Source organism: Prosopis cineraria, unplaced genomic scaffold, assembly GCF_029017545.1.
Source record: "Prosopis cineraria cultivar Desert tree isolate PC_DT_omini unplaced genomic scaffold, ASM2901754v1 PC8, whole genome shotgun sequence".
Classification (NCBI taxonomy): domain Eukaryota; kingdom Viridiplantae; phylum Streptophyta; class Magnoliopsida; order Fabales; family Fabaceae; genus Prosopis; species Prosopis cineraria.
The window spans coordinates 4301183-4328349 of NW_026555339.1; the positions used below are offsets into that span (position 1 = coordinate 4301183).

Consider the following 27167-nt stretch of genomic DNA (forward strand, 5'->3'; position numbering starts at 1 on the left):
TGACTCGAAGCAGGGTTATACAAATGGTATCACAAAGCGCAAATTGACTACACAGTTTCTTCCGTGGAAACAATAAGCGCCGTACGTAGAGATAGGCGGTGGCAAAAACAAGGTTTGAGAAAAGCTATAAATCAGTTCTCTGGGTAAACAAGGGCTTATACCATGTAGGGTGCTTGTGGTTCGAGCAATTTCTTTCTTTCAATGTCCATGCCATAGAAAAGGACGAAACCGAAGGTTTGCATGTGGTGGCCTTGCCCATTCACTGTATCTTGTTACCATGGTTGGAAACAATAGGCCAAACAAAGTTTATTTGCTTGACCTAATACCAGCAACGCGTAGGCTGGATCAAACAACCCGACGATATCTTAATGTAGATGAAATCGGCAGTAGCCCGTTTTAAAAGTTTACAGTGTAGACGAATTTGTAACACTTGCAAAGATATGTTCACTAGATATTATGAAAATACTTGATTTTATTAAAATTATGTTTAAAATTTTTAAATGATCAATCTCTTTATAATTTAATTGTCTACCCTCCCATATAATGAGTTATATACAAAATTCTTAATATTTAAATAAATGTTTTTATAAAAATATTAAAATAAAAAATTTTAAAAATAAAATAAAAGTAAATTATATTGATTAATTCATTCTTCACATATTAAATTCTTAATTCATTACATTTTTTAACATACGCATTTACAGCATCATTTTAAACAAGTTATATAATTAAGCGAAAATTTTTGCGTGAGGTACACCTGACAAAACTGAATAAAAGTTAGACGTGACGAGATCCATCTTATTTTGAATCAAAATAATTAATTTTCCTCTTGTTTTCAGCCTTCCTTTATGTTCATGCATGGCCTCCCGCTAGAAAGATCAACAAGTAAATTCCCTTGTAGTAGCAAGAGTTTATCATTGAGGGCATAGAAGGGATATCCAAGCTACTTTGTGCCTTCTGTGGTTTGCTGCTGTGTTTCAAACTTCAAAACACGTGCCAGAGCTGGCACCCGGGAAAAAAAAAAAAAGGACCCCCAAGCTCATTTCCTTGCTTTCTACCACAGAAAACACGACGAACAGAAGTAGAATCCAAAGCTTATTTCCTTGCTCTCTTCAACAGAAAACGCAACGAAAAGAAGCCAAGGGCGAAAGTTTGCCAGAACCAACCATTTGCATTCGCGGGGTCCACCCTTTTGGCCAGGTTCCAAGCATACAAGGCCTCCAAAACATGCGCAAATGCGGATAGATAAAACACCAGCTTCGCGCACCACATTGACCGAAGTATGAAAACGCTGAGGGATCTGAGATGTGGCACAAATCCTACGTCAGGCAAGCACACAGCACAAAATAGTGAGACCATTCCAGTGACAACAAGTAGCCATGTGTAGATTGTAGGCCCATCCATAGATATCCTTTTCCTCTCTTGCCAGTAAGATATGGTTGAAGCCATCCCCTCTGGAGGAGTCACAATGGGAACATAACCAATTTCCTCCTTGGCTTTAAGGTAAGAGAAATAATGGGTAACCCCCACCTGTCAGAGCACAACACGAAAGAGTAAATAATGTAAAATTTGAATGCTCTGCAAATCATGATAAGTTATTCTGCGCATCTTCATCTACAATTGACAACAGTTCGTGACAACGATTTCAAGAGAAATGCTATCCATGGAAGAAACCCACCTTGTGTACTTCAGAGGGAAGTATAAATGGCTGAGGAAGCCACCACCGATTCAGCCATGGGTATAAGATTGTATAGACTCCCCAAAAAAACCTTGCAAGAAAAAGAGCATGATTGACAGCTAAGGAAGTCCTTGGTAGTTCATAACCCAAACTTCTAACTAGAGGCTGGATGAATTCAAAGCTATTGACCGGAGAACCTGTACAAAGCAGTGTCAACTGTTGTTCCGGTATACTGTCATGGATACATTAAATAAAGAAAATATTACCATCAGATATAAAGTATGCCTGGCCAGCAGCGATAGGGTGTTTTCCTTGCCTAGGATCACCGTCCAAAAGTCCCATACTTGCCAGTATAAGAGCAAGTACAAGATTATCCACATAAACCCAGTCTGACTTAACACTAGGGTCACCAATTCTGAACAAGAACAGACCCAACTTTGACATGGCTATGATCCTCGGAAGGTGCCTTTCTTCGCCCGGTCCATAAATAGCAGCTGGACGTACGGCACAAGTGTAAAAATTCCCATTACCATTCCTTCACAAGATTAAAAGTTATCAACTCAGTCGATAATACAGTAACCATTAGTTGGAAGGAATTGAAAACAATGGCCAAAATCATCATTCAATTTGTTCATACCAGAAAGAAGTATGACTACAGCAGCATCAAAATTCATGACCTAGTTTTTTCAACCATTTTTTAAGTACAAGAGATTCTGCTGCCTTCTAACACAAGGAAACTGCCAGCAGACACAATGAGATAGCTGGTGAGCGAAAACTTACTTAAAAGGGCGGCCATTGTTCTTTAGAACCAGCTGTTCAGCAATTGATTTACTGCGCCCATATGGATCAGCATGGTCATCGATTGGGAAATATGGCAAAGTCTCGTTTCCGTTGATAATCTCCTTACCGCCAAAGACAACATTGTATGTGCTAACATAGACAAGCCTTTTGATGCCATGGAGAAGGCAAGCGTCCAAAACATGGCAAGTCCCATTAATATTGACATCATCAACACGACCAAATTGGAGCATCTCTTTTCCTGACATACCAAAGGAGGCAAGGTGGAACACACAATCCGCCCCACGCAGGGCACTTTCAACATCTTCTTTTCGGGTGACATCCCCTGATAATTATAATTAAATATATTATATATATTTACATGTAATTACTAGAAGTGAATGGATAAAGGAAAGGGCTTATCATGACCGCTTAGAACAACGATGTTGACGTAACAATAAGCAGGCAAAACAATGACGCAAGTGAAAGTGAATGATACATTGCCATAAACACAGAGAAAAATGGCAAACATAGGGATATGATTATGACTTATGAGCGAGTTCAGGTGAGCGTGAATGAAATAGGAATAGACTAAAAAGAGAAATCGAAACCCTAAGAGAAGAACAAGAATGTGAATGGAATCGAGGAAAGGAAAAGTAAGAAGAGGAACCTTGAATGCAGATGACTCCTTTACGATCGAGAAGATTGGACCAAGCAGAAGATTGTCGGAGATCAAAGGCTTGGACCTGGCGAGCACCTCTTCGGACAAGCTCTAAGCATAGAGCAGAGCCGATGAATCCGAGTCCACCGGTAACTACGAACTTCTTGTCCTCTATGCCTTCATTCTCGCTTAAATGCATCCTCTCTTCCCGATCTCTTCTCTTTTCCTCCTTCAGATTCAGAATAGCCTTTGGACCTGCCTCAGCCTCGTCAGCTCGTCGAAATGAATTGTATCGCCCCGAATTAATCATGGATAATAAAATCTCTCTCTCTCTTTATATATATATAATATATATATATATAACTTTTACTCCCTTAAATCTAATTTAATTATTAATGTCAATCTTTAAGATTTATTAATTATTAATTATTAATTATATTCTTAAAGTTTCGTGGCGATACACAATTAGTTTTATGAGTATTATTGTTTCTATAAATTCATAGAGGCCAATTATATATGATTGTTAAAATTTAAGAACTTAATTAAAAAATATGAGGATTAAAAATAAAATTCAATAAAATTATAAACATATATGATTGTGTTTTTCTTTAAAAAAAAAAAATGCCCACCCGCCCTTCAACGGCGTAACTGTTTGGTTACTCGGAAAACCAATTCCGCCGGTGTCTTGACAAAATAGTACATGATATTTATCATAGACTCATAGATGTTATTATTAACAGTTTGTCACTCCTACCTTGACATGTATATAATATTTCGCAGATAATTTATCTAATAATCACTAGTTCTTCTAAATACTCGTTAGACAATGTTGGCAAAAAAAAAAACTGTTGGACAAATTAAAAATAATAATTAATCGTCTATTTTATTCTAAAAATTTTGGAAGTCCCTAATTCCTATCTCAATCTATTTCATGGGCACAGTGGACTACATCAATATTCCTATCTCAATCCAAAATTTGTCAATCACAGTAGTATCATGCTGAACTATTATATATTACCTTGTGAATATTTACAAGCTATTATCTATTATATGATCTGAGCAGTCTGGAACTCTCATCTCTTTATACATACATACATACATACATATATATATATATATATATATAATATTGATGAAAACGGTTTTTCTTTTGTACTGGGCTCGCAGTACTCTTGTATGAATTTTTGGACCTACCTGATCCGACGTAATGGGATACAGTGAGGTTTTTTTTGCCCCAATGAAAAACATTTAAATTATGAATCTTGAAATGGACATGGGATTTCACGGGAGATAGAGGATTCCATGAGTGGTTTTTTTTTTTGGTCACCCACCTAACAAAATTTTACTGTTCATCTTAAACAATTGGTTTGAGAATTCAGTTGCCTAACATTTTACTTTTTATCATTTATAAGTATTTTTTTATTGAAAATAATTATATTCAAAATACTATTAACCATTAAATGCCAATATCTCTTTTAATAAAGATTTAAATATCGATTCACGATGTTGTGAGGTACTAACTTATTTTGCTTGATCCAATTTTTGCTTTTATAGTTATAGTCAAGAAAATGGCCATTCTGAGCCATATAAGAAGTTGTGCTGGTGATATTCCACATACCCCATGGCTGAAAATCATCATGATTGGGAAGTCTGCATTGGTGGGTGAGCAGTTCCTAGAATTACGGTTTCTTAAGTGATTGATAACAATTACTTAATGTGTGTTTGTGTGTGAAAGCCAAGAGTTGGCCCAAAACAAAAAGAAGACCGAAATGTCAAAGAGAAGGAATGAACTGCTTTTATGTCGGAGCTTCTGTGAGGAGTAGTACAACGAGTGTAAAGGCTGCGAATAATTAAAAGAGAGAATCATATTTAAGAATTACTTAAAAAAATTATTTACAAACAAAAAAAAAAAGTCACGTTTTTATTTTAACAGCAATCCATTTTGTATTAATCATTATTATAAATAATTTTTTTGAGTGATCGTTGGATGTAATTCTTCACAATTAAAACTATATTAATTCGCTGACAAAAAGTATATGTGATTACTGTAACTAAGGAGTAATAACAACATAGACCATCCTGGAATTAAACTATAGAAGAGAATAAATGAAATTGGATTTTGGGGTAAGAAAAGAGAAGGGGAAAAAGGAGAAGAAGAACTAGAAGAAGTTGAAAGAGTGGAAAGAGAAGGAAGCATAAGAGGCACAAGTATAAGCGTCAAGAAGATCGTTCTGAGGAGACCAGAAATCAGCCTTGAGACCTCCTCTCCTCACTGCCTTCAGAATCTTGTTCTTGTGTGCATATCCCGTTACCACCACCTTCTGTCTCTTTCCGTCCACTTCCACTTTCTCTATCCCTGCACCTCCAAATATTATTCCATCTTAACCCTATTCATATATCTAATAACATCTATACCATAAAAATATCTATACAATACTAAAAATTTAAAATTTGGAGGGCCGATGAGGCCCAAAAAGTAGATTGGATTATAAGCTCACACTTAATTTGCATGAAATTTGTGGAAAGTAATACTCGCGTGTTATGGTTTTATCATTATATATATCAAACAAGTTAGACTATGCAGAGTAGTGATGCTGAACCTTTTAGTTTTGATAGGCATTTCCTTAGTCTTTTCTCGTGGATCCCTACCATCTCTACCTTCAACTCCACGCTCTGCAAGTAGAAATTATTATATCATGATGATGCCGCCTTTTGATGAATTCTGTGAAGACATACTCGACAACCTTAACTGGATCGAAATAATGTACTTACCTCCATGGAAACTTCAGAAAGACAGATCACAGTGATGAGCAGCTGCTATAAAGTGAAGAAGAAGCAATGATGCGGAGTTATGAGACACACAGGGTAACTGACGGGCAATGTATTATATAATAATCAAGAACCAAAAACCTAACAGATATAAAGTAGGTGTGTGTCTTGGGTTTTGAATTGAAGTGTAGTTGAACGGACAGCAAAACAAAACCTCGAGCTTTTTTCAAAGGAACTAGGCCTATGATTAACGACACTACTGGGAAAAGAAGAGTTCAAGTTCAGGATTATTTGAAGCTCCCACTCCGAGGCTCCAACTCTGCACAAAGGGCAAGGAAATTATAGTTGGGAGAATTTGAAATGATTGGGTTTGACGGGTCCAACTTGGCTTTTCTTTCTTTTGGGACGATGCTGGGACCCTACTTTTGTGTCGATAATACTTATTAATCAAGTAAGGATTCAAGGGACAATATGTATGCTTCTTTTGAGTATCTGGCATGTACTCATTCTTTACACGTCAATTCTAATCTCACTGAACTGTGTCATTCATGTCGTTTTCACATGCATAGAGGGGCAAACTATACGTAGTTATAGATAAATAAAAAGAAAAGGAAGCTTACAATGAGGAAAAGAGAAAAGATGATAGAAACGTCGTAAATATATGGATAGAGCAGACAAGAAAATGAACCAAGCAGCAAGTTTGGTATATTTTGGCCTGCGAATACTTCTCTCAAGTCTCAGCTTTATTCATATTTGTATTTCACTTTTTCTAGTATTCTCTTCTCTTTCCTTCCATTTTGTTGTCCACGAAATAAAGGCATACGATGCTATATATATAATAGCATACTTGGGATCCACATAACCCAATCACTTTTCTTTTGAACTGTACCCTCCTCTGTATCTCGAATTTTCAGATTCCTCCATCTCTCACTTTTCTTTTCATTGTTTTGTTTCTTTTTTATTTTTTCGTGTGAGTATCAGTGCAACTAGAGAGTTGTTAGATAGCCGAACTATGGTATATAATTCTGTGCGTAAATGTATTTAATATTACGTTGAATTTGGAGGTGACTGCGTGGCATGTGTTACGTAATATGAGTGTCTGTGGGTGGGTGTGATTTTTTTTTTTTGGGACTAAATGTTAATTGGTTGGTCTAGTTCAATTTAAATGTCTAACGTAGACATAAATTGACTGTGCCGTATCGTCATCAATTAATTGGTGAGTTTTGAACGGAGCAATTTAATTAAGTTTGATTGAATTTAATTTCTTGTTATGTTGGTGCGTTAATTTTTGTCTGTTATGTTATTACGATCGCTGTCATGTTTGGATTTGGTTTTTATCAAGTGGAATGTTTCTGTGGCCCAATAAAAAATGGCCCAGTGAATGGAAGGACCTGTTATCGTCCTTACATAATAATTAATTACATGGCTGCTTGTTAAGTGAATGGGATGTTTTGTTGAATGGCCACTGCTGATAGATGCTTGAATAGTTGAGTTTGAATTTAGCTACAAGATAATCGTGCATTTATTTTTTGCTCGAAACACAATCATGCATTACAGCAACAAAATATGTGATTGGAATAAATCTTTTATGGCCTTTTTCTTGATGTTTCTCTTTCTAGTGATTTAACTATTAAAGAAGAATTGATTTAAATTAAGCACGGATTCAGTGCTTCTATATAAATTATAGAAAACTATACTCCTCATAATCCATAGAAAGTATAATTTATCGGGGAAAAAAACATATACACTTCACATTATATATATTTAAGCTACTATTTTCTTATTAAATTAAAACATGTGAATTTTTGCATATTATTTATTCTATAATAATTTTTTTATTAATATTATTAACATTTTTATTTTTTTATTATTATGATTTTATAATTAACTTGTTTTGATTTATTTGATCAAAGGTGTGTTAAATATATAAAGTTGAGTGTCTAAATTTGCCCTCAATTTTTTTTTTTTTTAAGTGTGAGGAGTAGGCTTTACAATAACAGGTAATATCTTCCCTTATGTATTTAGAGCAAGCGGTAGATTTCTCCCAATTAAATTGATACTGTTTTAATTTCTATTTATAAATTACTTCTAACATATTTTATCAAAATCAAGAAAAATCTTAAAATTTCCTTAACCTAGTTTAAAAATTTAATAATTTATCAACTTTATCTTTGTTAAATATACATATTTTAATAACATATTATCTCTCTTCAACCTCCAATGAAGGGCAAAATGAGAAGATTTGTAATGAAAATTTAATAAAATAACTCATAAATAAGACAAAAAAACTTCTTTATTTATCTTATAAACAAGACCAAAAGAAGTTATACACAAGGATTAGTATCCAAACTCTCAAGCACTTACTTAAACCACAAAAAATCATGTCACTTGTGCCAATTTTAGTTGGCTTACTCCTAATTTATATTTAATTTTATACAATCACATCATGAGTGTTTGACTCTTTTTGATTTCATTTGTAAGTTACTTTTAACTTGTTTTACTCGAATTAAGAAAATATTTAAAATTTATTAACTCTTTTTAAAATTTAATAAAATTTTATCTAATTAACATCCAATGGAATGTAGAAGATAAAACTTGTAATAAAAAAAAAAGGATTGCATGACTCATATATAAAAATAAAAAAAAAATCTTCTTTCTATCTTATAAATAAAACAATAAGAGTAGTATCTAACAAATCGAGCAGGGAATTGTAATTTTCCTTTGATCTGGATCCTACCATCTGGGCGGGGAAAAAGTGCACTGTCTTAGTTGGTTCAAAATTGAATGCCTGGACAATGGAATAACTATTTTGAAGATTCATGTGAAAAATGAATTTTTGGCTTTTATGAAGCTGCCTGGTTTTTTAAAGCCCTGGGTCGGACGAGATTCGGTTGTGGAAGGATCGCGGATCCTCTCAAGTCTCGATACAAAGCATCTGTCACGCAAGTACGATGCCTCTGTTGACCAGGGTGTGATGGCGGACTATTGAAGTTGCATTCAATTATTGGAACGCAATAATGCTTTATAACGATGCAATGAGTGATCCCGACATGTTGGTGGGACTTGGGAGAATAACAGGACTAGTACCAAGTCTCGGTTTTATCAAAGATTCATCTGCACCCATGATTACTGAAATGAAAGCGACAATTAAAGTCCCTTCATTTCTTGATGTAACATTAATGAAATGAAGCCAGCAATAACAATTAATCCCACAATATTATTATTATGTTATGCAATACTTATATGAGTTATTTCCTCCTGGACAAAACAAAGTTATTTCCACTCAACTTATTCAAAATCGTCCTTCCTTCTTTCATGCCAAGAACCCTTAAGTGGATCCTCCGTTGGTTCTAACATAATTGTCACTTTTTTAAGGTTTTGTCTTTGTTGTGCAACAATTATTACTTTAATTTTTTAAGGATAATGTAATCATTAAGGATATTTAAAAAATCATTTCTTTTTTATCAAGAGCTAACTATTTATTATATTTTTAAATTTATATGTACGACTACAAAATAACATTATTTTTGAAATGGAGTAAGTATATAGCTTCTTTTTTTAAGTTAAGCTTTCTTGCGTATTGTTTAAAAAAGAATAAATCAACTATATTTTTTTAAAAAATTAATTTTTTAATCCTTCAACTTTTAACTCACTTGTAATTCAGTATTTCAATCATGACTCGTTGCGACTCAGTTCCTTAACTTTTGATTCACCTATAATTCGGTCCTTATTTTTTAATTTTTTTTAAAATTTCTTATCAAATAAGAGGGATAAAAAATATTCATATATTATTCTAAAATACCCTCCTCTTACTCATTGATGTGAGATATAAGCTAACATGAAAAAATAATAAAAGTTTAGTGACTAATTTGTAAGTGATTTAAAAGTTGAGGAACTGAGTTACATCGATTTATAGTTGAGAGACTGAGTTATATTCCCTCCGGTCTCATTTATAAGTCACATTCTATAAGGTTTATTTGGTCCCATTATAAGTCATGGTGCATCTTTTTAGGTAATATTTGAAAAAATATTTTTAAAATTATCTTTCATGCGAGAGAAAAGGTAACATGACATTACATTTTAGATTTATTATATAGAGGCATGTTTGAAATTTTAATTACTTTTATTCTTTGTACTTTTATTGTATTGGTATTGATGAGTTTGGTAGAAATGACTTATAAATAGGATCAGAAGGAGTAAGTAAATTAAAAGTTGAAGGATTAAAAGATTAATTTTTTTATATTTTTTTACAAAAGAATAAAATGTCAAATCAACTTTTTTGCTAGAAATAAAGGTTAGCTTAGTTCATGAGTTCAACATCATAAATCATAAAATATACAATCACGTATCTTTGAAATGTTTATGAAGTTGTTGTTGATAATAACAATCCTACACATTAGAGGTTCGAATTAGTTTAAAAAGAATGTGATAATATTATCTATTTTCTAGGACATCATGTGATGGAATCAAATAATATATGAGAATAGAATAAAAAAATAATAATCATGGTTTACTGTAAGCAAAACCACTTGCGGAGATTATGTTACATTTATGTTTGGTTACAATTTAAAAAAAGGTGATTATTAATTAATTATTTTTAAATTTTATAATATCTTTCTTGATTTTTATTTTGTAAAAATAATTTATTATTATAATTTTAAAATTTTATGATATATTTGCATATTTTCCTCTTTAAAACATCCACTCTTATCTACTACATTAGATTATTTTAAGAAGCTACTTAGTAATCTTATTTTTTTAATTTTTATTATTTTAAAAAGTTTAAATAAGTATAAATAAAAACAAACAAAATAGATTTAAAAAAATAATTTTTCATAAAATAATCTAAAATAAATGAGCCCATAATATAAGGAGAATAAAGTTAGGTCCTAAAAGAATGGATTAATAATAGTTAGATTTTTTATAAAACTTTTAAAAAAATAAATTATAAATATCAATTCAAACTGTTATAGAAAATTTTTTTATTATAATTTAAAGATTATATTTAATATTTAATTATTTATTTAAATCAATATTAATTTATTTTTTAAAAAATTTATTAAAAGCTTAATTAATATTAATTTAATATTTTAAAATTTAATTATCATTCTCCCAATTATATAACTTATAGATGTCACAAGTGCGAATTGAAGAACTCAAGACCCCACAAGTCTAGGATTTCGGTAAGGGCGTGTTAACCCAGACCTAAACTGCAGAAGACACGTTACCTCCATGTGATGCTTTCCTTGTTCTTTCAAACACCAATCATGCTCGTCACTATCAGCATACTCTTGCGATTTAAACGCCGAGTAAAACTGTGAAAATTATTCTCATGCAGTGAATGTCTGATGAGAAAAAATAGAAAACAGAGAAAATTAGAAGGAAAAAAATAGTGAAAAAATTATAGGAGCGTGATGTGATTTTCTTTCATTATATTCGACTGAGAAAAAAAAAGATAATTTTTTTTCTAATTTCATATGAACAGTAAGAATTTATTTATTTATAATAAATATTTATATATAATAAAAAATAATATTTTATTACATCATTTTTTAAATTTTTATCATATATTACTATTGGAATAAAAATATAATTACAAATTGTTTATCTAATTTTAAATTTTATTTCTAAAATTATCGTATATATAATAAAAATTTTAAACTATAACTGAATATGAAAAAAAAAAAAACATACGGAGACAAGGAGCCGGAAACAAGAGGCGTCCGTGGATAAATTTGGAAGTAAAATTTAATTTATCACTAAAATCTCAATCTTTGAGAGAAAAGTTGAGAAGGATCAGAGATGCACGAGTTTCACAAGCCATTTTCTTCCCTTTTTTTTTTCAGGCAAAAAAAGAAAAACAATTTTCCTCTCACTGTTTCCTTTCCACACTTTTCTCCTTGGCTAAGCATAATATAAAATTTCACATGGAACTCGGGAGTCGGGAGTCAGTCAAATTCTTGCCTCAAAAAAAGGGAAGAAAGAAAACGCCAGGCAAAATTTCCATCTCGAAAATCGAAACAGGTTCAAATCTAAAACATGTAGTTATTAAATCTCGCGCTGGGAAATTATTTTTTTCAGGTCTACGAGATTTGAGGTTTTGACTTTTGACAGCATGCATATGGTTGAGGAATCTAGTCAGCGATACTTCTACATACAGTTTATTTATTTTCAATTGGTCACTAAATTTTGAAATTTATTTTTTAAAAATTAAGTTGCAGATAAAAATATATTGATAAGAAGAAAAATAAAATAATTTTTTACAATTATTCTTTGTATAAGAAATAATAATCCAAGCTTCCACCCACACACCAACACACATGTAACATATGATTATAAAGTTTAAAATAAATAAACTATTTATCATTGTGCTTCCTAGTAAGACGTGAATTTTTTTAAATACTTTATTCAATATTATTATATTACAGATCTGATTAATATTAATTGTCGGTGGTTTTATTTTATTAACAAGAGTTGGGCCCTCAATCAAACTTGAAAGAAAAACGAGCAGCTTGATGACTCGACTACTATTGATTATTTTCAATTGAAATTTTTTTTTATTCATGGGGTCTACAAGTTTTTTAAATAACGCTGGCAATGCAAGTATTGAATAAACTGTAGTCATTAGTTTTATATAATATCTGTAAAGACAGAATTTTAGCTTTTTATTTATATGATAATGATCATTTGTATAAAAAATGCCGAATCTCTGGAGCATATATTTCTACTATGTGATTGGGCTAAGGCTAATCGGTTTGCTAATTCTTTATCCTTGCGTGTTAGTGAACATAATATATCATCATACAAAGATGCTGTCGTTGAAGGAAAGCCAGACAACTAGAATAAAGCGCTTGTTGCTTGTACTCTGTGACAACCTTGGAAGGGTAGATGCTCTCATTTATATGATCACATTATGGTGAATCCTATTTTGGTCGATAGAAGAGCTTTTTAGAAGCTTCATGAAATTTGAACGGCTAATGATTGGTTTAAGATGAGAATAGGAGTTTCAGTCAAATAGGGCTCCCCCTTCCAAAATGGGTTGCCCCCGTGGGTCATTATGAAAATTAACTCTGATTGTGAATCTGTAAGGATAAAATGGAAGCTGCTGCATGTTTGTTGTGAGATGGCTAGCTACTACTAGATGGATCTTCTTCTATTTTGTAAGGCTTCCTCTAATCTAGAGGCGGAATTTATAGCCCAAGACTTGTCTCTGAACCATATATGTTATTCACAACGACCTTAATGAGATTTGTTTCGGGGCTGACTCTAAAGTAATGCCTAATTGCTTAAATTCTTCTTCAACTTCAATTCAAGTGGCCTAAGATGTCTTGACCAATTTGAAAATATCCTCCGTGAGAGAAATCTTAAATCATGTTTGTATTATTGAATTGGTAAGGTAAAAATGAAAATCAAAGATGAAATTTTAATTTAAACATGATTGATATGTAGGAGTTATAATTTTTAAGAATCTTAATTCCATAAAAAATGCTAAAATTCTATTCTATCATATTGATTATGGAATTGTTTTAATTTTCTTAAATTTAATTTGTAAATCCCACTATCTTCATCTTTTTATGCTCTTTATAATATTACACGAGACATTTGTCGACTGTGAATAACATTTCCTGCAATCATTTAATCGAATCGCTACACTTTATAATTTTACATTAGTCATTTATCGACTGTGATACATTTGGAATCCGGATCCCTCCATGCAGTGATAAACAACCATGTATGCACTGACAAATTAATATTGTTAAGAAAGGACTGAGAGGAGGCGGTGCCAGGTGGTACATGGAGGAGCAAATGCATCCCGCAAGGCCTGGACTGTCTCCCTCTCGTTGGTTAGCTTGTCTGCTTCCCAACTTAAGTATGGTGCCCAAATTCCCCATTTTGGCCTCCTCAAATTAATAACCTACACCTGCCAGGCAAGCATCAGGCGCAAGTTGTTAGCTTTGAAAATTTTGAAAAAGTGAAGGTTAAATTAGTCCATTCAGATATGCCAATCATGGAAGCGACTGAGAAATAAAATACCAGTGGAAATTGCATCCACTTCCCTTAAAAAAAAAAAAATCTAAATCCCCACATTTTTTAGTATTTTCAAAATTTATGGTCATAGCTAAAATATAGAATATTCATGCTGGCCAAAGATACCTTAATATCCAAAGACATAAACACATACGGTTGAGGATGACCAGTTGACCTTGTCAATTTTTTTTAAAAAAATTGATGATTATATTTGCCTCATTTGAAGCAAAAATTTTATATTTATTTACAATTTAAAATTTACCATTCAGACGGGTCATAATTAGAGGTGAAAATAGGCTAAATTGAGTTAAGCTTTGGTCAAATAAGCCTGAGCTGATGTGATAGATTCGAGGTTTGAGCCTAGCATGAAACCTATTGGCTTAAGCCTGAGCCTATCTAAAGTTTGGCTTGACTGAAAATCTACTTAAAAGCCTATTTAAGTAAGCCTTTTAAATAAGCTTGCATTTTATTTTTAAATATTTTAAATATACTTTAGAACTATTAATATAAACATATAACATGATTTATCAATTACAATATATAATAATTAAAAGGTATAAACATATAACATGATTTATCAATTATAATATATAATAATTAAAAGTACTTACCAACTATAGTACAATAATAAAGTAATAACATTAAAATTAATATATAAGTCCAATCTAATTAAAATCATAACTAAAATTAAAAAAATAGATTGATTAAAAACCAAATGGTGAAACTGATGTATGTTTGATATATTATATATATATATATATATATATATTTATGTAAATAGGCCGACCTATTAGCTCATAGGCGAGGCCTTAAAAAATTAAACTGACCTATTTAATTAAATAGGCCTAATTAAAGGCCTGAACTGACCCGAATCTATTTAATAAATAAGTTAAGTTGAGTTTAAAGTAGGTGAGGGTATAGGCCATTGATAGAGACTTAAACTATTTCCGCCCTTAGTCATAGGACAGAGTCAAACTACAAGTAATTATTATTCATTAAAATAGCATAAATTCAAATCTACAAATCGTATAATATTTATCATTTTTTACACTAAAACTTTGTATATATTCAAGTAAAATTGTGAGTATTTATTTAGCATTAAGGGCTGTTAGAAATAAATAACTTCTTAATTTATTCTTTGAAAATGATTTTTCTTTTATTGCATCCTTTGGATTTACTAAACTTGTTTTTGTATTGTCCCTTTTAATTTTATTTTACTATAATCTCACTCTTATTTTTCTATAATTTTTCCTTTTTAAAATTTCTTTTACATTTAGAAAGTATTAATATCTTATATTCTCCTTTTTTTTTCAATGATTCTTGATCGCAAGCACGGCTCTTCCCTTGCCATAAGTCTTGTGAGGAAATATGAATTCAAATTTTAAAATACAGACTTAGTTTTTTTTTATGCCTCCACCATAAATCTGAATCAATTAAATCAAATTTTAAGATATAAATGAATTTATATTTTTAAAAGTCATCCAATTTGTTTAATGATTCATATTCACATTATTATGTCCATGGTAAAGAGAAGCCGCCTCTTAAGTCTCAAGGGCACACCCCCGGTTCATGTTCCTGGAGGCACTTCTTAATGTTTCTTCGTTGTCTCGTGTTTGGTCCCCACATTGTTTACGGATTCATGCTATGTTTATCTCGTTTTTTAGCAGCTATCTAACAAGTTCAAATGGAAGTAATCTTATATTTTTTTTATTTGTGAGAATTAGTTAAACACGCCTTGTCTATGAAATAATATGTTTCTTTTTTTTTTTATACAATGAAATAACATGTTTCTAATTACAATCAAGTTGTTTTGGGATTTATTTAGTTGAATTGTAATTCATAATTTTTTTGGCACATGAGACCTTCTTTCTCATCACTCCAAGAGACATGCTTGAGAAAGACAAAGATGAGATTCACGTAAATGAATTCTATTCCACCTCAGCTCATCTTTCTATCACTCGTTTTATTAAAAAAATCGATTTTGATTTCTCATACACTCTTTTATCTTGAACTTGCAAGAAGTGTTCACCGAACTTTCAAGACTCAACCACTTTACATCTATACTTCGCGCATGTTTTCTCTCCTCGCGCACGCACGCGCATGGGCACGCACGCACACACACACAGAGTGTTTTTTTTTTAATTAACCAAGTAAAATAAAAACATATTTAAGTATCAATGAACTTTAAGCTATGTTTGAATGTATATAGATTTGGATTTGAATTCAGATTAAATTCCTTATTTAGGTATTTAAAAATTTTGAATTTGGATTTCATCCTAATTTATTCATAATTTGAAATTCATTTTTAAATCTTTATTGTGTTATTTTAAACTTCTATATGAACTCTCCAAACACTATCTAATAGTAATAACCTTACTTATTTAAAATTTTCAAATAGCATATTAAATATAAGATTTAAATATTTTAAATTCAAATCTATCCATCAAAACACTACCTAAATGATGGATTGTTTGAATGTTGAGTCTGCTAATTTTGAGATTTTAAATCTAGTATTGGATAATTCTTTATGTACTTTGTGACTGGTAGTTTATATTGTTTGTTTGTTTGTTTTTATTTTTTTGGGTTAGTTTTGTGCGTAAGGTTGCATCTAGATTTGTTTGACTTATTTTTTTTTGGCTTCGGCCATTAATGTGTATAATTATTTTTTGGTAACTAATAAAATTGACTCTCTCTTTTTTTGCAAAAAAAAAAAAATCCAAGTTTCTATGATTAATAAATCTCAACCGTTTGAGTTTGCAAATATTTTTAAAATTGAGGGACAAATTTGTAATTTATTTTTTTTTTTTGTGGTTGAGAGCATAATTTGTTTAAAATAATATTATTATTCGACGGATCCGATTCCAAAAATTATGAATTATTTAAACGGTTCCAGAATCCACACTTTCCTTGGCTCACACTTTATAGTAATCGAGCATTAATACTGCAATTCTCATTTGGGAGGTTATATAAACGAGCGTGTCGAGGGAGATCCATGTACTCGCTTAATTCTTGATCTGTCAGGCTCCTTTCAGTTCCTGATCTAGAGCTCTTTTTGTCCGCATGCGCAGATTCCATCCCTTTAGCAGCAGCAGAGCCACCAGCCTGTTCATGCTCCTTCATCATTCACTTCATTCTTTTAATCTGTAAAATTTAGTTTAATATTCAAGCAACAACTCTACTTATGAAGATTTAATAGTTCAATCTTTCAATCCAAACATTCAATCTCTTTTGATTTCATCTCTTTTCAGACGAGCTTGCTGTGTAAGTGATCTCTGTATTCTCAGGTATGCTCCTTTTCGTTAGTTGTGCTGTGTAAATACGAGCACAGAGTTCATGCTTGTGCCGATGGCCATCAGTCTCGGCTTATGAAAATTTGATGATATTCCAAGCTTAACCACATCACCGCGTAACCTTTGTCGAAATTCGAGAGGTTAACTTCTGTTCTCTTTTGGCGTTGAGTGGGAGTACGCATGTTGTTGATTCGGATTCTTCGTTTTTCTTAGCAGGTTACTCTACAGGCGGCTGCGGGCTTGAATTCATTCGGGACTGAAAATGAAAGGAGCCGTGCTAGTGGCTATTGCGGCATCCATCGGTAATCTATTGCAAGGATGGGATAATGCTACTATTGCTGGTACTTATTCCTTTTCGCCTCCTTTCAACATCTTCTTTTGTCGAATTTCGTCGTTTCCTCATCCAAGTTTTTCCTTCATGGTGCAACACTTGGAATTATTTTCTTTTAATACTAATATGAAGAAAAAGCAGCTTAACATGTAGTCAAGAATTTTATTAACACAAGCTACCTAAGAATCAAAGGAGCGGCCATGTGTAAGACGAATCCGGGATCCCGCTTGTTACGAAAAAGTAGTATAAATGCAAAGCCTAATATTTCAGCGCTGCAGCAGAAAAATTTCTCAAAAGCTACAGTTCTGCGTCTGATACCTCCCTAATACCATGACACTGCCAGCTCTCCCTTTTCATATATAAACCAAATGAATCTAAATCAAACCAATCCCGGCATAATTAAAACTAATTACTTATTCTTCACAGTGGACAGTGTCAGTACATTACTTCGCACATTTTAGAGAGCTAGCAGCCTCCAGCAAATTCATCTGACGAAGTTCTAGATTAATGCTTTCTCCTGTTAAAAAATTGGTGGTGTTAAAATGACCGGAACGGCAACCTTCCCTTTTTTGAGTATATCAAATAAATAAATAAGCTCTGTTCTGAATATTGTTGGTTTAGGAAAACAAGTTTCTGCCAAGGCATCGAGCTTTGCTGCCAAAAAGTGGTGCGGTATTAAAGTAATTAGGCGTTGTTCTTTAACATCAGTATAAACAACTGTAATTTAGCCAGTTTTTTTTTTTTTTTTTTGGCCAGTAGCATAAACCACTATAACTGCAAACAAATGATGGGTGGGCTGGTTCTAAATAGAGTTATCAGTTTCAATGATCAATGTTTTAATGAGCTATTCGCTGTTTTTTTTTTTTTTTTTTTTTGCTTTCAGGTGCCATTGTTTACATTAAGAAGGATCTTGAGTTGCAATCAACTGTTGAAGGACTTGTGGTGGCCATGTCCCTCATTGGAGCAACATTGATTACAACATGCTCGGGTTCCATATCAGATTGGCTTGGTCGGCGTCCCATGTTGATAATATCATCTACATTTTACTTTTTCAGTGGTTTGGTGATGTTATGGTCTCCTAATGTGTATATATTATGCATAGCAAGGCTATTAGACGGATTTGGGATTGGTCTTGCTGTCACTCTTGTGCCAGTCTACATATCTGAGACTGCTCCTTCTGATATAAGGGGATCCTTAAATACACTTCCACAGTTCAGCGGTTCAGGAGGCATGTTTTTCTCATATTGTATGGTTTTTGGCATGTCATTGACAGCCTCTCCTAGCTGGAGATTGATGCTTGGGGTTCTTTCTATTCCCTCCCTCATTTATTTTGTATTAACAGTATTTTTCTTGCCTGAATCTCCTCGATGGCTAGTGAGTAAAGGAAAGATGCTTGAGGCCAAAAAAGTTCTCCAAAGATTACGGGGCAGGGAAGATGTTTCAGGTATTTTTTTACCTGTATATATGACCGTAGATGATTATGTATAGTTTTGGGAGAAGCTTACTTCATTTCGTAGAGTGTAAACTTGTACCTTGTAATCATTATTATGGCATTCAGTAATCATTTTGGATGATAGTCATTAGTCAGGAGGTGTTTAAATTTCTTCAAGATTTAATTTATATGTTTCTTTTAATTTATATTCCCCCCCCCTCTCACTTGATGATGCCAAATTAAATCACAACTTTATTTCCTGTGTCATGTTTGCTCCGCTTTTGAGGCCATAATTCTTATATTAGCTACTTGCTTATGATTGTTATGAAGTTATTGTTTTTTGTTTCTGAAATTGTGGGTTAATAATAAATGGGGATCCATTTTAAGGCTTTTGTCCCATTTTGACATGTAAGCAATCCAAGAAGTAAGACAGCATTTCTGCTTTTACTGAATCTATAAATTCACAACAAAGTGGCTCTTCTAATATGTGCGAGATTTCAGACATGAAGTAGATGAATGTGGTAAAGTTGCTGTAGAGTAAGGTAATCAATACAACTGCAAGACTGCATGTAATTTTATTTCTAATTTCGTGTAAGTTTTGGTAAAATCGAATATTATCTGCTGTAAATGCTTAATTTTCTGGAGTCCTCTGTGATTTGATTGCCTATCCAGTTCCTTTTTTCATGTATCCTCTTTACTTCTTTTTTAATTATAATAGTTTCTTAGAAGGATTTATCAGATCTTGCGTATCATAATTATTGGCAGGTGAGATGGCATTGCTGGTGGAAGGTCTTGGGGTTGGAGGTGAAACAAGCATAGAAGAGTATATTATTGGTCCTGCTGATGAAGTAGCTAATGGCCTGGAACCAACAATGGAGAAAGATAAAATCCGGTTATATGGATCTGAAGCAGGCCTCTCATGGGTTGCAAAACCTGTCATTGGAAACAGTTCTCTCGGATTAGCATCCCGTCAGGGAAGCCTTGTCAATCAAAGCATACCTCTCATGGACCCTCTAGTGACTCTTTTTGGCAGTGTGCATGAGAAGCTACCTGAGACAGGAAGCACACTTTTCCCAAATTTTGGAAGCATGTTCAGCACAGCTGGGCCTCAAATTAAAGATGAACAATGGGATGAAGAGAGCCTACAAAGAGAAGGTGAAGACTACACCTCAGATGCTGCTGCTGGGGATTCTGACGACAATTTGCATAGCCCTCTAATCTCACGTCAAACAACTAGTATGGAAAAGGAGATGCCTCCTCCTCCTTCCCATGGCAGCATCCTGAGCAACATGAGGCGTCACAGTAGTCTCATGCAAGGATCAAGTGAAGCAGTTGGTAGCACAGGCATTGGTGGTGGCTGGCAGCTCGCATGGAAATGGTCTGAGAGAGAAGGTGAAGATGGGAAAAAACAAGGAGGATTTAAGAGGATTTATTTGCACCAGGAGGGAGCTGCTGGATCTCAACGGGGATCCCTTGCATCAGTTCCTGGTGGGGATGCTCTTGGTGAAGGTGAATTTGTTCAGGCTGCTGCCTTGGTAAGTCAGCCTGCTCTTTACTCCAGGGAACTTCTTGATCAGCAACCAGTTGGGCCTGCTATGGTTCACCCATCTAAGACTGCTTCAGTGGGACCAATATGGAAAGCTCTGCTTGAACCAGGGGTTAAGCATGCATTGTTTGTTGGTATTGGAATTCAACTGCTTCAGCAGGTAATATGTGGTTTCAATAAATATGTGGTTATATTCCATAATCATGTTATTTGGAACTTGGAAGCCTGTTCAGGTTTGCATGATCATATTCTTCTCCAAATGAACCTTTGTTTTTTAAGTACACAGTATCTTTTCTACAGGTTTAGGCCATCCGATCACTGACTAAAATCACGTTCTAAATATATTATGCAGTTTTCAGGAATCAATGGGGTCCTATATTACACTCCCCAAATCCTTGAAGAGGCAGGTGTTGAAGTTCTTCTCGAAAATTTAGGCATTGGTTCGGAATCTGCATCATTTCTTATAAGTGCATTCACAACCCTGTTGATGCTTCCTTGTATAGGTTTAGCCATGAAGCTCGTGGATATAACAGGCAGAAGGTATTCTCTTATTTCCCTTCTGATCTGCCTTCTTATTTTTCTTGGAAATGCTACTGATAGAACCCAACCAAATTCTTACAGAACTAAGAGCAATGAGACCATTGATACAAGACTGAAGGAAATCTTTTTCCAACAGATTAGCATTAGCCTATTAGGAAGAGAGAGCCTGCAGACACATAAACCCCCTTAGGCATTTCATAACATTCAATATGGTACTCAATAGAAAGCATCCCATCGGAGTCCTACCTTTCACAACTGACATTATGGTGGTAGAGAAGATTCTCTCCCAAAAGACAAACTTGTGAGGAAGCTAGAATCTTTGAACTTATAAACCTATCTAGGCATCGCATATGCACGCCAAGGACTTGATAAAATCTAAATAGATAAATTAAAAAAAAAAAAAAAAAGTTTCTTGCGTGTTTATTGTATACTTGATTTGTGATTTGATGGGAATAAGTGACTCTTTGGTTGATGCAGGCAGTTACTTCTCTGTACAATTCCTGTGCTGATAGTGTCACTCATTATTTTGGTGATTGGAAACATGGTGGACTTTGGCACTGTGGTGCATGCAGTAATATCAACTGCATGCGTTGTAATATATTTCTGCTGCTTTGTGATGGCCTATGGACCAATTCCAAACATACTTTGCTCAGAGATTTTCCCTACACGGGTCCGTGGGCTCTGTATTGCCATATGTGCGTTGGTGTTCTGGATTGGAGACATCATTGTCACTTACACGCTGCCTGTAATGCTCAGTTCCATTGGACTCGCTGGTGTTTTTGGAACCTATGCTGTTGTGTGTTGTATCTCCTGGGTATTTGTGTTCTTGAAAGTTCCAGAAACCAAGGGAATGCCTCTTGAAGTCATCACTGAATTCTTTGCTGTGGGTGCGAGGCAAGCTGCTTCTTCCAAGAACGAGTGATACAACACTAGGTATTATATATACTTTCTGATGTTAGTTGCTAAGGCTAAAAATTTCTCTCTTTCGTCATATAATATTTTTGCTTGCCAGCAGCATCGCCCTAAATCTAATGGACAAGGTCAGACAATTTTTATGTATTATTCTTTCATATGTGATTTTGCATGAGATTAAAAAGAAAAAAAGTCCTGCCATCTTTATCCGAAAGATTCATTTCTTTTTTGGGCCTAATAGCCGAAAGACTTGAAACTCAGAAATGCAATTCCCCGCTATCATGGCGTTGAATTCACTAATAAAAAAATTATAACTAATACGCCATTCTAACTTTACTAAAATTATTGGTCGAAAAATATCAACGTAAGCATTGAGATTTTGAGACGGAAATTTATTTATTTATTTTTTTAAAAAACAAGAAGCGGCCATAGTCGATGGGTCAAAAGGTACACATTGATCAGATCAAAATAAACTTGCAAATCCAAAACGAAAATGAACCTGCAAAATCAATACTTTTAGCCTTTTTGATTGATCTAGTTTAGTTACCCGTGCTTGTTCTCTCTTATTCCTTGCACTCACGAAAGCCTTTTCGTACTTTGTAAAATTTCAAACAGTAATGGTGGCAGAGTCCAAGGAATTAATATCGACGAGTAAAAATGAAACTTTCTTGTCACAAAATAGAAGTTGAAATCATTTTAGCAAGTATAACATCAAGAATAATTTATGACACCGTGAGGCCGAGCTGAAATGATAAGAATATTCTTCCTTATGAACATGTTTGAGGACTTGTTCCAAGTGTCGGAGCGTAAAAAGATGTTCGTTCCCATAACTTGCCGACCACCGAAAAAGAATGCCATAAAGAATCATCAGAAAGCAATAAATCAAAGCATATTCGAAAATCAAAATCAATCTTTCATCATCTTTGCAACTAAGCATATTCCAAAACCTCTGCCCATGGTTGGTTTATTAACCAATATGTCAGTGGCGAGGATGCAATGGTTGCAGAAGTTGGAAGCCGAGTGCCCATACAGTTTCTTAAGTAACATAAGTTGCAATCCGCATAAAGTAAAAGATTTGACAACATGAAATCCATGGAATTACATTTAGTATCTACAGCTATCGCCTATACAATTCGCATTTCCTAAGGCTACCAGAACAACATCGCAAAATTTTGGAGCCAATTCAAATTCATATATGCTAAGTGGAGATTCACTACTTCACTCCAAGCAGCTTTCTATTAAAGGTTTCTGGCAGATGAGCGGTAAGGCAATTAAAGACCCGGCTTTTCCTCAAACGCTGATGAGCTCTCAACTTTATCTGGGTCACTCACCTGATTGTTAATGGAGGTCTTCTCTGCTTGGGCATTCGATTTCGCATGGGACTTCAATGTTCTCTCAAAATCTTGACCATCGGCAGGATCTATCATCAATCTGTTGAGTGTTTGTTCCTGCAAAATGGGCGGAAAGTTTTTCAGTTATACAACAATGTGGCAGAGAAGCACTTCAAGAAACAAGAAAAGTTAAAACATTTTAGACAAAAAGCCTGCCAATCTGCAGGCATCAAGTATGTTTGTCACGCAACCAAAATATAAATCGATCTGACATGTATAGACATATGATATGCTTAGTCTAAAAATAAATTCAAGAGAAAACTCCATACAAATAAATTAATGTTAAGAGAGAGAACGAAACCCAGACTAACTTCTTGGCAGACTAACAGAAGCCACCACCCTGACTTTATAATTCAAATTGATTTAAAGATTATGATTCAGTGAACTGCAGCCGCAAGTAGTTCTTAGTTCCAAGCACTTGAGAACTTATTTTTAAAAAGTTATAGCATGAGAAATATTGTTTAAGATATATGTATATATATAACACAAACACTGAATTGTCCATACAGGTTTCCTATTCACCAACCATCACCTTGGTATTTACTGGGAGGCATCTTGAAGTAAAGTCCCACGTACAAACTCTCACAGCAAAGACTCTATTTTCTTTTTGCCAACCTCACAGCAAAGACTCAAATACTCTAGTATTGATAATCCAAAATCAGGGAACCTACCTTTTGCTTGGTTCTCTAGTTATAGTCATGGGGTAACTAAAGCGAGCATTCAATACTGGTGGAATTGCCATTGGATGTTGAAAAATGAAAACCAAGTCTTAGTAGCCAGGTATCTAAACCCAGAAAACAACTATCCACAGATTACTCTGCATATTCAGAACCCACAACTTCATAGATATTTAAAACTATCTAGCTCCCCAAGACTGTGTCACACACTCATAAGTTAGTGAACGCGTACATTTTCTAGGGCTTCAAGCTTTCTGTGGAGGGCTTCGTGCTCGGCTTTAATACGTAAAGGAACTCCATGCTTCTGGTAGACGTTGTTTTGCGCCAAGTTCTCATCGATATCAGCAGCAGTAGTTGCAAAAGGATGATTAGCGGGAATCCACCTGATAGAATCAGGATCAGCATCGGGAGGTAGCGAGTCTCCTTCTTTAAGGAACATAGTAGGTCGCTTCCAGCGGTAGGCCCGTGATCTCCTTCTCTGGTGAATGGCTTGTTGCTCTTCAGTAAGAGTCACTGGGGCTAAGCGGTAAAGCTTTCCACAAATCTCCACGGTTGACTTGCTTTTGCTAACCTTTACTAAGGGGTTATTGAATGGGTCTTCATACTTGAGAGGCCTTGATCTGAATTAGTTTGATTTTCGAAGCATCCATTCAATAGAATTATAAAGGACAATGAATGTTTTAACAAGTTAGAAAGGTAAAAGGGTGATAGAATCATACATGCCTCTTGAATCGTATCTAAGTTGGCCACGTCTCACGAGATCAGCAACGGAACCAGGGCGCTTGTATCTTGATTTCCTCACTACAAACGCTCGGACGGCCGTCACCAGAACAACAACGGCAACACATAACAAAATCCAAAACTTGCTTGGAGTTGAATTCGTCTGTTCAAAAATGGAATTTGGTTGAGAAGCGCGTATTACCCCATATCAAGCAACAATTAATCAACACGAGGCGTAGCATTAGCATACCAGGAAGGGAGGGGGAGATCTAACAAGATGATGAATTTTGGCAAAGCAACAATCAGTTACATAATAATGCTGCTCCCTAGGCTCTGTGCGGGAAATCGCCGTTGCGTCCAAGGCTTTAGGTTTTAGCCAAAGGTGTCGTCGGCTTGTGTCGCATAATAAGGACGTCCCATTTCTCCGACGGAATTGGGGAATTCGACGGCCGAATGAGGAGCTGAAGACGAAGTTGTGAGTGTAGCTCTTAGCCTATGTTTGAATTGAAGCGAATGATAACACAAAAATGTCAAACTCTGGTAAACACGTACTGTATAAGTCTGAAAAATCAACGACTGGACCAGACTACTTACCTCGACAGAAATCCATTCAAACCTCAATCCCCAAATTGTTGCTGATCCCATTTCCAGGAGCTTGGGTCCACGAGGGTTCAGGTTCTCCTGAAGCCGTTTTCACGAAGCTGCTTTTTACCAAGTTTGCTGTGTTCTTCCAACTTAATCAATCGGTGAGTTCATGAAAATATTTTAAAATACGTAAATTGTCGTTTAAATATTTGAAAAGTTAATAACTGAAATGATGATAAAAAATTGTCAAAATTAAAAATTTTATATTATTTGATATTATTTTGAACTCTTAACTTATATTGAAATCAAATGATCGGAGATTCCGCATTCGGAAGATTTTTTTTTTAATATTTATAATGCACAAAACTTAATGAATAAATTGCAGTATTTGTAAGTCATGATTTATGAACAAAATGAATTGTTATCAATTTTATCTTATGTGTTGATATTAGTGATAATGATCATTGGTGTTATTTTTTTCTCTAATACCCCTTTGAACTAATTAATGCATAGATTCAATATGTGGTTATTTTTATTTTTGAAAAGTACAGGATATGATATGTTTAGGATATGTGTATGTGTATATTTATAAAAAAATTCACGAAACAAACTATATATATATATATATATTACATCTAATAATTTTGTTTTGGATATTATTTTTTTCATATTATAGAAGATTTTTGAAATAAAATAAAAATATACAAACTAATTTATAACCTAAAATGAAAATACTTGAAAGTAAATGGTAAAATTTAACAGTAAATAAATAAAATATTTATTTCTAGAAACATAAGAAATTTATTTTCTTAGGAATTTTAATCTTTTTTTAAAAAAAGAAGATTATGAAAAAATATTTAAAAAATAATAGGATAGTAAAATTCACTTTCTTAAAATATTATCTTAAATTATGCATTGAAGTATAAGTTTTAAAACATCAACTCTGAAAAGTATTGGATACCTACCAGAAGTTAAAAATATTTTTTTATTTAAAAAATTATATTCTAATACTTTATAGATATGTATGGAAGAAGTACGTAAAATAACTTGAAATATCAATATTTCATGGCTTGTTATAAGGTTTCGTCCTTGTTTAAGCGAGAGATTGAATAACTTCTTTAATGAGATCCTGCATTAAAATTTTATCAAAATTCACCTTCTTAATAAAGCCTCTCTTACGTTATCAATACAGTAACTCTTAAATCTTTTGTCGAGAAGTAGTGAAGGAGATGTCAGAGCCATAGTGAATAGTCATTGAAACCATGGTAAGTGAGGGAACAAATTATGATTGATGGTCGAGCCTTTAGTGCCAAGTGTTCAATCAAGCCCTTATATGACAACAATGTGATATAATAGCATGATTTGGTTTGCTTTCTCGACAATGACCGAGAGCATTAATTCCACAAATTCTGCTGACAGCATGTGGCAAGATATTCATCATCTAGTAGTATCCAAGAGCATTAATTCTATTATTCTATCAAGAGAATGTGATTGCATTGCTTTCGTAGCCATGGGAAAGGATATTGCCATGGAAGTTGCTTTGCATTGGTAGAAGGTAGTCTCAACATGGGATAGAATCTTTTATTATTTAATTCTATGACTGCGATGTTACATGTTTTATTTTGAGTTTGTAAAAGCTAGCAATACGTTTCTTATACTCTTATCTCAAGCTTTGTAAATGCAAATAACTTGAACTATTATTGATCATAATGATCATTAAATAGTAGGCTTTTGTTATTACTTGAGATGTTGTAGTGCTCATGAAGTGAGGCAACGTGTATTATTAAAGAGTCTGCATTTAGTATGAGATTTTTTCAAAAAGGCTGTGCT

General features: G+C 33.6%; 4 protein-coding genes across 8 annotated transcripts; 1 reads left to right on the top strand and 3 right to left on the bottom strand.

Moving 5' to 3' along the window:
* Positions 1-798: 798 nt before the first annotated feature.
* LOC129318574 (uncharacterized) lies at positions 799-3432 on the bottom strand. The gene is made up of 5 exons (XM_054963418.1): positions 3126-3432; positions 2459-2801; positions 1945-2213; positions 1679-1875; positions 799-1530 (listed from the first exon to the last, which is right to left on the bottom strand). The coding sequence occupies exons 1-5, from the start codon at positions 3424-3426 to the stop codon at positions 1096-1098; spliced, it is 1545 nt and encodes a 514-aa protein (XP_054819393.1). The 5' UTR covers positions 3427-3432; the 3' UTR covers positions 799-1095.
* Positions 3433-5109: 1677 nt separating this feature from the next.
* On the bottom strand, positions 5110-6236 carry LOC129317117 (heavy metal-associated isoprenylated plant protein 28-like). Its single transcript, XM_054961472.1, has 3 exons — positions 5889-6236; positions 5717-5789; positions 5110-5472 (listed from the first exon to the last, which is right to left on the bottom strand). Exons 1-3 carry the CDS (start codon positions 5892-5894, stop codon positions 5276-5278), a joined length of 276 nt encoding a protein of 91 aa, XP_054817447.1. The 5' UTR covers positions 5895-6236; the 3' UTR covers positions 5110-5275.
* Positions 6237-16833: 10597 nt separating this feature from the next.
* LOC129318471 (monosaccharide-sensing protein 2-like) lies at positions 16834-22178 on the top strand. 5 transcript variants are annotated; one of them, XM_054963260.1, is made up of 7 exons: positions 16834-17343; positions 17420-17544; positions 18418-18762; positions 18877-18978; positions 19732-20672; positions 20865-21052; positions 21530-22178. In XM_054963260.1, exons 2-7 carry the CDS (start codon positions 17466-17468, stop codon positions 21972-21974), a joined length of 2100 nt encoding a protein of 699 aa, XP_054819235.1. In that variant the 5' UTR covers positions 16834-17343; positions 17420-17465; the 3' UTR covers positions 21975-22178. The 5 variants fall into 5 exon arrangements, with proteins under 5 accessions (XP_054819235.1, XP_054819231.1, XP_054819230.1 ...); XM_054963256.1 differs by having other exon boundaries at positions 17417-17544; positions 18418-18978; XM_054963255.1 differs by having other exon boundaries at positions 18418-18978.
* Positions 22179-22854: 676 nt separating this feature from the next.
* On the bottom strand, positions 22855-25506 carry LOC129318152 (protein MULTIPLE CHLOROPLAST DIVISION SITE 1). Its single transcript, XM_054962761.1, has 5 exons — positions 25347-25506; positions 25003-25245; positions 24752-24915; positions 24265-24652; positions 22855-23412 (listed from the first exon to the last, which is right to left on the bottom strand). The coding sequence occupies exons 1-5, from the start codon at positions 25395-25397 to the stop codon at positions 23236-23238; spliced, it is 1023 nt and encodes a 340-aa protein (XP_054818736.1). The 5' UTR covers positions 25398-25506; the 3' UTR covers positions 22855-23235.
* Positions 25507-27167: the final 1661 nt, after the last annotated feature.

Coding starts and splice junctions, on each gene's coding strand:
- LOC129318574 (XM_054963418.1), bottom strand. CDS start 3,426: ATGATTAATTCGGGGCGATACAATTCATTTCGACGAGCTGACGAGGCT. Junction 2,214..2,458: donor AACAATGGCCGCCCTTTTAA/GTAAGTTTTCGC, acceptor AATCTTGTGAAG/GAATGGTAATGGGAATTTTT. Junction 1,876..1,944: donor GGCATACTTTATATCTGATG/GTAATATTTTCT, acceptor TGCTTTGTACAG/GTTCTCCGGTCAATAGCTTT.
- LOC129317117 (XM_054961472.1), bottom strand. Junction 5,473..5,716: donor ATGCCTATCAAAACTAAAAG/GTTCAGCATCAC, acceptor TTGGAGGTGCAG/GGATAGAGAAAGTGGAAGTG.
- LOC129318471 (XM_054963256.1), top strand. CDS start 17,466: ATGAAAGGAGCCGTGCTAGTGGCTATTGCGGCATCCATCGGTAATCTA. Junction 20,673..20,864: donor GAATTCAACTGCTTCAGCAG/GTAATATGTGGT, acceptor TATATTATGCAG/TTTTCAGGAATCAATGGGGT. Junction 21,053..21,529: donor GTGGATATAACAGGCAGAAG/GTATTCTCTTAT, acceptor TGGTTGATGCAG/GCAGTTACTTCTCTGTACAA.
- LOC129318152 (XM_054962761.1), bottom strand. CDS start 25,397: ATGGGATCAGCAACAATTTGGGGATTGAGGTTTGAATGGATTTCTGTC. Junction 24,653..24,751: donor AGATACGATTCAAGAGGCAT/GTATGATTCTAT, acceptor AAACTAATTCAG/ATCAAGGCCTCTCAAGTATG. Junction 23,413..24,264: donor AGCTTGAAGCCCTAGAAAAT/GTACGCGTTCAC, acceptor CCCATTTTGCAG/GAACAAACACTCAACAGATT.